The sequence below is a fragment of the Malurus melanocephalus genome, unplaced genomic scaffold, assembly GCF_030028575.1.
Source record: "Malurus melanocephalus ecotype Western Australia unplaced genomic scaffold, MMel_1.1 scaffold_628, whole genome shotgun sequence".
Lineage (NCBI taxonomy): Eukaryota > Metazoa > Chordata > Aves > Passeriformes > Maluridae > Malurus > Malurus melanocephalus.
Genome location: NW_026623860.1, coordinates 189,815 through 199,736, shown reverse-complemented (window position 1 = coordinate 199,736; position 9,922 = coordinate 189,815). Strand labels below are relative to the sequence as shown.

The 9,922-nt window shown below is 34.7% G+C and overlaps 1 protein-coding gene across 2 annotated transcripts in view; it reads left to right on the top strand.

Annotated features, from left to right (window-relative positions):
• Positions 1-8,739, top strand: part of IL15 (interleukin 15) — a 31,376-nt gene extending 22,637 nt beyond the window's left edge. For both annotated transcript variants that reach the window (XM_057383386.1, XM_057383387.1), the window contains 5 exons: positions 3,521-3,630; positions 4,064-4,145; positions 4,306-4,347; positions 5,197-5,340; positions 5,889-8,739. In XM_057383386.1, coding sequence (XP_057239369.1) covers positions 3,521-3,630; positions 4,064-4,145; positions 4,306-4,347; positions 5,197-5,340; positions 5,889-6,002 — 492 coding nt within the window. In that variant the 3' untranslated portion in view covers positions 6,003-8,739. The remainder of the gene's footprint in view (positions 1-3,520; positions 3,631-4,063; positions 4,146-4,305; positions 4,348-5,196; positions 5,341-5,888) is intronic.
• Positions 8,740-9,922: the final 1,183 nt, after the last annotated feature.

Here is a 9,922-nt window from a genome sequence, read left to right as displayed (position 1 = left end):
TTTTTTTTTTTTTTTTTTTTTTTTTTTTTTTTTTAGGGCTAGAATTTTCTGCAAATAGTGAAAGATTGTCAGGACATTCCAGAATTTTGAAAGAACATAACATTCTGGCAGGGGAGCATGTTGAGGTCTCAGCCACCAGTGTGACAAAGTCATGAAGAAAACTCTGGYTGTAGGCAGTTCCCTTTTTCCCATAGAAACTGAAAATATTACCACCAGTTTTCTAGATCCTTTATAAGATCTGAGTATGTTGTATGTTTCTGGTCACTTGTTTTCAAGAACAAGGAAGCAGATGAGGAATAAAGACATAAATAAATATAAAAATACTGTTCAAAATAGAGAGAAAACAAGCAAAGATCTTTGCCAATAACACCAAATGGCATGGCCAGGAAATAAACTTTCTTACTTATGAATATCTCATCTCATAGAGTCAACGAGAAGTTTATAAGAAAATATTATTAAAGAAGTTTAGACATACAGTATATATGCAGAAATGTAATTTTAACTGTATTTTTCATCACATAAAAGCTATGTATAAAATGCAAAAAGCTGTGAATATTTYCTTTTGACTAACTTAGRTGATTGTKTCTGTGACAGCCAAACCAGMAAAATCATTGGCTGTTTCTGCTTTATTAAAGAAAAGCTTTTTCATTTACTTATATGTTTGCTTCATTAAAGAGAAAACAGTACTACTTTATTCTAGATATCACTCAGTGGTAACTGCTCTTAAAATACCTAATTGAAATTCCTTATTAAAAAACAGCATTCCTTTCCCAAACATTATTTTGTATACCATAACTCATTTTTGAAGAATGTATATTAATTTCCAAAGGCTTTAATCTTTAGAGTAGAAAGTAATCAGGACACAAGCTACAGATAAAAAAAAATTATGTACATAAATATGAGCTGCTCCCTGGTCCAATGTTCACAAGGGTAAGTACCAGAGATGTAATGGAGTAGAAGTAACTGGTTAATGATTACACAGAGTAAGAAATCAAAACGAGAATACAAAGAAAAATTTTGTTACAGCAYTGAGTGTTCAAGGCAGGAGAACAATCTGTCAAAGCTTCTAGGCCTGCTAACAATGCTTCTGTTGTTGAATAATAGTATGGATGAAGGAATTAAGAAGTTCAAGTAGAAAATGGCCCTGAATTGATGAAAGCAATGTGTTGAGGGATGTAGCTGACATAAAAAAACTCTTTATGAGCAAATGAAGTATGTTCTGTACTTCAGAGTATGCATGTAGTCTATTTTTCACATATTTATCATGAATATAAGATTTCTATTATTTCTAAAAACTAAGCATTTATTGCATATCAGCAATTATTATTTTGTTACAATGAAAGTTACCTACCATATTTAAGAAAACCAAAGATACAGACAATGACTTAAATCATTTAGATCGATCACAGTGTTCAGTGTCATCACAGTGAACAAATATTAAAAACAGGAAACAAATGACAAACTAATGACTACCCTGGCCCATTATTCACTAGATATTCCAATATATTATTTTCCTCACCATGAACACTTTGTTCTGCAGCATAAATTTGACAACACATTTGGACTGGAACTCCCTCTGAAGTCAGCTTTTTAAGGCCCCATAACTCTAATTATAAATTATGWAGATGGCTTGTGCTTATGGACGTATCATAAGCCTTTCATATTTTAATTTTTTGTAATTTCATTTGATAAAAATTGGCTTGTAGAATGATAAAAATATTTAGCTACTGTAAAGTGGTTTCTAGTACACTTTAATTTATTTCCTTTTCAGCTCTATTCACCAATCAGATTTAAAATTTCTTTAMATGCATTAGGAGTTTCCCCATAAGACTAATTCTGAACTTCAATTATATAATAATAATAAAAAGTCCCCAAACCCAGTAAATACAGGATATTTTCTAAGGATTATAATATCAAATCAAAGCAGTTATCATGCAGATTTAACAAACAAAACCCAAACCCAAAAGAAATAACATGACAATTTCAGATCAATGTTAACTGTGAAAAGGTGAAAGMCTTTCTGTCATATTATTGCAAAATGATTTAGCTCTTCAAACCCTAGCCAAGCAGTTAATAATTCTTTYCCATTGTTTTCCTGTACATTCGAAAAATATACTTTTATAAATACTTAATATTTTGGGTTTAGTACTCACATATTTTCAACTTCCTTTTGTTGTGGAAACAGTGACAGATTTAGTCTTGCTTTTAGAACTACTTTGGCCGACCACAACAGCATCCTCCATATGGAAATTGTTCAGAAGATGTATGAGATGWTTCTTTCTCTGTCCTTACTGCAATTTAGATTATCATAGAATCATTYATTTACATAGCTCTTATTTAACAGGTTTTGAACAACCAAAGGAGATAAAAGGGGCTGACACTGYTTCCCAATATAAAATGTGGAAATTAATGTAGGATTACGTAATTAKGCTATTTCAGCTGTATTTTTGGGTTTTGGAAACAAAATAATTCCAAYGTATTTAAAACATTTTCTATTTAAGAGAGTAGCAAATATTTGTTACAAATACTTTCGAGAAGTCCTGTCACACATGTAATCATTACTCTCCTGGCTTTGCTTTATTAAGGTGGCTTTCAGCAAGCAAGTTGCAGTCCTGACTGCATGGATTGACCTCYCATTTGGATAATTTTTACCACTGCACAGAGCTAGATCTTGTTTTGTTATTCTGTTCTCTGGTCCATTTAAAAATACTTACTTGCAGGTTTGCATCTAAACAAACCATTGCTAAAGAAACGCCATTTGAGTCAGTTATAAAGTATTGCATGTATGATAAGGAATAAGACCTTGGATCAAAACCACTGCACTGCTGTAGATAGTTAACTAAAATCTGTGAGGGAACTTTATTAGCTTAAATCAAAGAGCTTGTGACTTTGGAACAAAGGTTACCAGGCTGTGCACAAGGAAATGCTTCCTAATGGACAATGCGGAGCTCACAGCTTCTCTTTAGTGCTAGCTGCCAAACTCCACTGAGGAARTTCTGAAATGCAACACTTCCCACTATTAGACACTGTGTAAAGAAATGTAACTGYATACTGTATCTAAATATTGTATTTAACATTTGTACACATAACAATAGTATTTGATTAATTCAGTGTAAAGTCTCACGTGTATGCAACCACGATATTGGAGTTAATGTTGTAGTTGAAGGTAATTCATTGCATTTGGGTGACAAATGGTAGCCAGGGGAGAGGGGGAAAACAGAAGTTATTCAGTATTGCCTCTGCATTAAATTGCAGCCTGCAGTGTGAACAGATAAATAAATAGAGAGCCCAGGATGAGTTCAGGCTTTTGTAGTGTGCCTTCAGCATCTGATTTTCTACCAACTGTTTRGTAAAGTGATTATATATTTCTCCAAGCTACAAATCGGTCGGTCTTTCCAGCCACACACAATGGAGTCTCGTCTTGATTAGATGTCTTGGCAATTTGGTTAAATAAGTCAGTACTAAAGGAAAATTTTGCAATCAGATTGTCACAAGGTATCACCTTGGTTGTGTCTTTCAGAAAACACACCTGAAAAGTATTTGTCTGCAGTACCCGCTGTATCGGCTTCTGAACAGCCATGGCTTTTGCCCTTTAAAGAATGGGATGGGACTAATCATCTTCTTCCTATGGTAACTACAGAGTCAATGTCGATCAGACCGGAACTACAAAATACTTATTTTTACTATCACAGCTCTTACTTATCGCCAGTCGATTTAGGGAGCAGATTTGAAATTTTATTTTTATCCTTTAAAAGAACTGTAGATATTTTACATCAGGTAATCGGACCTTTCTTTTGCATTATGTTCTATAAATCGGGCCTTTTAAAACCCCCCACATTGTTTATACAGTGTGTGATGTGATGTGATGTGACATACAGTTTATATGTATCTATGTGATTTTATGATTTGTCAAATATGCTTGTCCCAAACATGGACCATATGTATCTATACATGTGAATAATGTATTTGYAGTATCTTATACTGCTCTTGTTTTCAACATAAACATTTTAGATGTTTACAGATCCTATATAGCCTAATGGTCACTGTTTTTATTCTGTTCTAGTGCTTATGTACCAAAGACAGAAGCAGGTCATTGCAAGTGGGCAGAAGTTCTGAAAGATTTGGAGAGGATCAAGACATCCAAAGTAAGTTCATTAAAAAGTCAGCATTTCATATAATCATAGAAGAAGACTTAATAAAATATTTAGCATAGTGCTCAGCTAAGAAGTGTCAGTGAGAGGGAGCAGGGAAAGGGATGGTGTTTGTTAGCTGACGTTCATAATTCCAGCTCTTGTTTTCTTTTAGGATATTGATGTCAGTTTATACACTGCAAATGCAGATGAGGATGTAAGTAAACTTCACATTTGACCACAACTRATATCTAATGTGGTGGCTTCCTTTCTTTACTAACAAGTTTCTCTGAAAGCAAACTTGTTCTAATTTTATAAAAGCATCTAAAATCAAATAATTTGCCTTGTAATAAATAGTTCTTCTAATCAAGGTGCTTATGATAAATTATGCAAGTAGGTGTTAATTATTTTTATTTAGTCATCGGCTACTAAAATTAATCCGTTAAAAAGAATGATCAAGGCTATGTTTGATGGGGYTTTCAGTAACCTGGCCTACAGAAAGGAGTCCCTGTGCAGAGCAGAGAGATTGAATGTAGTGGATCTTTAAGRTCCCTTCCAACCCAAACTATTCTGTGATTGTGTGATTCAAAGTTWTTTCATCAAAGCAAACAATGCTAAAATAATGCTGGTATTCATTTGTAATATTTAAGGGAGTATTATCTACTTCCTCTAGAACCTTACCCATTCAGAATTCAGATCTCTAAGTGTTCAAATTACTAAGAATAATACTAATTTAATTCCATGTTTAGTTATATYCCAGGTTCCTATTCAGATTAATTATTTTCCTGTATTCTTCACTAAGATACTATCTTTCACCTCATGCTGGCAAATTGCTTGGCCTATTTGTTCTTAGATCTCACAGCCCCCTCTTTGCAGATATTCAAATGTAGTTGAATAGTAAGAAAAAATGCCCAATTAGTAAAAATCAGCCACTTTGTGGCTGATTTTATCTGAAATAATATCTCACTTATATCATACTTGTGTTTTAAATTATATAATAAATTATATCCTACATTCATTTATTCCTTCTTAATCATAAAACTATTGCAACTGCATTTTTTTTCAGGAGGAATGCCAAGAACTTGTAATGAGGTGCTTTTTCTTAGAGACAGAAGTGATTATTCAAGAATGCCGTATCAAAAATTGTAGTAAAACACAGGATGTATGGAACATATGGAAAAATGGAAATGCAACCTTTGACAAAAATAAGGTAACACCAACAGTCTGTGGAAAAAAGGCAAATCAAAAATACTTCTTCAGTAGCAGKCATACCTCTTTTGTTACATACACAGTGGGATGGTGCAGATGAAAAYAAATGAGATTCCAGTAACCTGTATATGTAACAATGAAAAATCAGAGATTAGTGGCTTTGAGAAAAACACTTTCAGAATTCCTATCAAAGCAAATCMTTTTGTGCATGCATACATATGTCAGGGTGTTTGAATGCGTGTGTATAAATGGCAGTTTGCAGCTTCAGTATCTGAAGTCAGATATRTTAGACACGGGCAGAAAAGTATCCTGATTTTTAAAGGGATAGTCATTTCCACCCCTCACTCGAGTGATATACCTATCAAAGGTGATTCCATTCAGAAAGTAAGCCAGGAACTGCAAGACCATAACTGCTATGGAAACCTCCACTAACGTTTTCCATAGCCATTACCTGCATTGAAATTATTCCCAAAACAGGGCAAAAAACTTAATTCTCTATGGGAACCAATGGATCATCATCCTGCTTTACTATTGTATTTTGTTTTTCAGTTGACTTCCACAAAATCAGCAAAATGCAAAGAATGTGAAGAATATGAAGAAAAAAGTTTTACAGAATTTGTACAGAACTTTGTAAAGGTTATACAGAGGGATTGCAAACACTGAGCAAATGACACAAGCTGGGAAACAAGACTCTTCCATGAACATCCTCAGAGAAACGTGATTATCGCCAAAAAATAAACTGGAAAAAGAACATAATTTACAATCCTCTTGGCTATCTCATAATATATCTACTTCTGTTGTGGTTTTCAGGAATACTCAATTACTTGTTTGAACAAAGAACTCGAAGTCAAAAATTAGAATATTTATAAAGTCAAAAATTAGAATATTTATTTAAAGACTCTTCCTTGCCTTTCCACCCTTTTGTACAATGCTATCATAAGGGCATTAAAAATTATCTCCAGTCTTCTCACAGAAGGTAAAGCTTGTGCTTGGTTCTACTGTCCGATGACAACATGTTTTGTTCCTTCGTTTGTTACCTCTAACATGACTTTACTCATTAATGTGATGACTACAACTCCTTTAGCAGTTATCAAAGATTTCAGTTGAAATTTCTACCAAAGCAGTATTAATTTCTTTCTTTGAATAAAGGARGTGACTGAGTCTCTTACACAAAAAYACCCCAAACCAAAACAAAAAATCTTTCCTGTGTAGTAAAGTTTGTAACTTTAGTCTCTTTTGGCAAAGGAACTTTGAAGACAGGAATCACTTTTGACCAATTATTGGGAATCATAATAACTATATTTCTAAGTCTCATTGCAGTCACCTGTCCTCTGGWATTTCTGGAATGCTGCCCAGTCTTCTTCAAAACTAACTGCTTTCCTCATGATTCATATCCATGTCATACCAGCCGCTATCCATAATAAGTAATTCTTTCCTCCAGGCACCTCCATTTCTCTATCTTCACTTGATAAATGGCTGAGTCATKCAGCTGTCCACTTACCAAGAAAGAAGTCTCAATCTCATTATGGCAACAAACACACTGCCTGCTTCTCTCTTATTGTTGGGATGCTCCCAGCAGTCAATCTTTAACACTCTGAAGAGATAAATCTCCAGTAAACTACAAGAGGAAGAACATAAATGTGAGCACGTGGGATGTTATCTTTCAGGGGACTTGTAGACAAACAAGTTGGTAAATKCATAAGCACATGGGTATCAGCATTAATCACTGGTAGACATATCGTAGATGAAAATATTTTTTGCCACCACAAAACATCCACAAAAGAAGTGTTTATTACATAATTTGGATTAAATAAATTCATCCTACATTTTAAATTTTTCCATAAATCAGTGGTATTCACTGAATATGATTTTCCCTTACCAGATGTCATATGCATCGGTAATGTAATATCAAGTTTCAACTTTGATCTTTAGTCCAAGAGATAAAGGGATTTCTCTTATTTTTAGTTTTTAGAGAGCAGCAGTAGACTCATGGAGAGCCAAAGAGCTGCTTTGCTCAGAGTTCTCTTTATCTTGACTCTTTTGAARATAAATTTCCTAATTAATTTTGTTTTTCATTAAATCCTTCACCAGTGGCAACTGTGTTAAATACTGTGAATTTTTCTTTCCAAAGAAAATTGCTAAGTCTGTGGCTCAACTTGTCACCCTGTTAGCCACTTTCTGTAGGACACTGGCCATATCCCTTTTATTTCATTATACCTCCACCTGGTCCAGGTGCATATTCTGGGATGAAAAGAGGCCATTTGCTAATCTAGSTCTCCAGCATTTCTCCCAGGGTTTAGGGTTTTGKTTTTTTTTTGAGAGCTAAGCAGCCAGGTGAAAGCTTTACTATATCCCAGATCAAATGGTGATAATAAATTATCTGATTGATATAAAGGATGGACCAAATTAAGGACAGCTTGATATTTGTTTGGGTTTTGGTTGGTTTGTTGGTTTTTTTTAGTTAGGAAACTCATATATATTCCAGAACAAAAGTTTCAATATGACTAAAACATGGACRCAGCTGATTTGACTTGTTAGTTCTGCAGGCAGAACAGTATAAACTGATTCAGAGTGGCTATTTTTGAAGTAAACATCCCCAGGTTGAAGAAGGCATTTCTTCTACAMAAGGTTGAGTTATTTGTGTGGCATTTACCAACTGCTGTGGACAAATATTAAGGAAAAGATTAATACTCTATTTTCTCCAATTAATCCTATTCAGTTTGGGGACTAAGGTGACTCATAGCAGAGTGTTCCTACATACAAAAAGAAAAATAATTCTACCTTTTGACAAGAAAAGAGAAGAATAATGCTCTTCCCCAGAAGTTTTGGACTATGTAGTTCTGTGCTCCTGAGTGTGCTAATTTAAAATATGCTTTTCCTTTCCATTCCTATTACTCAGTATCCCTGTTTCTTGTCTGTATCCTAACAGGATAATGCAAGTAGTCCTAGTGCAGGTGATGTCTGACATACTCTGCCTTCTTGATGTTATATTGGACTCTGAAGAGATATATATAAGTTGTTCATCCATAGAAYGTTGCCTCTAGTGGCTCTCAAATATTTGAGCTTCTGTTGATCAGGTACTGTTGAGATGATTTCACAGACATTTTAAATTCTGAATGGCAGGTACCTTTCTTGTTGGGATGTTCACTGTTTTGAGGAAAACATAAAAGAGGAAATTCTTTGACTGCAGTGAAGTAGCTGGGGAATCAAYAGCAACTTCAGATTATCCATCTTGTTCATATGGCTATGTGAGAAAAACCATAGTAAAGAAATGTACTTTAAAATCCATTCTAGCTCCATGTGGCAAAAGCTCAGAGAGACAATGAATATTTGAGTCAGTGAGCCCAGTGCGGGCTATTGTACAATGGTAGCATGTACAAAGGAAAGCAAAGAGTGTATTTGAGATATATATATACACATATATGTATGTATATATATATATATATATATACCTCAACAGGCATTCACCATGGATAAAGCAGTGTTTCAGCTGCTTCAATCATTCAGCCAAGGGTTCAGGTTCAAGGTTGAATAGAACTCAAGGTGGGTAACTCCTGTAGAAACCAGAACAGTGTGTCCTAGGACACATGGCACAAGATAATCATATCACTGCCCATTCCAAGTACATAAATTACAAATGCAATCGTTAGTCAATTCATTTGTCCAGGCAGCTTCATCATAGTTACTGTGGTTTTACTGTTCACTAATCCCAAACTAAGTGCCCTGTCATCCTAGTGAAYCTCTTCCTTTGACTCAAATCCTTTTTCAGTTTAATGTGGGTGACACTGCAAGAAAATGAAGCTGTTAATAGTTTGTTACTTTTCTCCTAGGAATAATATGGAACAAATATATAGGAACAATATGATACTAAAGTAACCTAAGATTAGCTTTGGTGTAATTATCAAGAACTCCAATATCACCAGATTTGCTCTCATCACAGTTATATTGAAAGGTGAGTGTGCTGCCAACCCCTTCGTTCAGAAACACAGGAAACATGAAAGATTGACTACAAGAATGGGAGCAAAGAGGAGGAAGGAAAATAAGTGGAAGCCACTTTAAAAGATAACAGTGAAAGCAAAATCATTCCAACTCACTGTGAATCAACTGCACCGCATCTTTCTGAGTAGCAGAATTCAACAAGGGGCTGGATGAAAATAAGGAAATTTGCCTGCAATTGGAAAGTTGAATACTAAATTTCAAATGGTACATTCCAGAACTGAAGTCAAAACATTCATGTCTTCACCTTAACAGGCACTAAAGGCAGCTTTCTTTGGAAATTCCCATCCTGAGTCTCTGAGTCAAAGTCATGTAAGGATATCTTGGCAGAAGGGTTAAGAATGTGAGAATTATTTTACTGCTCAGAACAAGTGGATCAAATCAGCAAGAGACACAAATTTCATGGTATGCTCAAGTCAGTATTGGTATTCCTGCAGAAATAATTTTTATCTAAAGTGGTCTTCACTTGCAGCTTTTACATACGAAGAAAAAACTTACTAGCAATAGGAACAGCATCACACACTGGAATTTCTGTACAGCCTCAGGAGATTGACCTACATGACCCTGAGCCGTTCTTAAAAGGGACT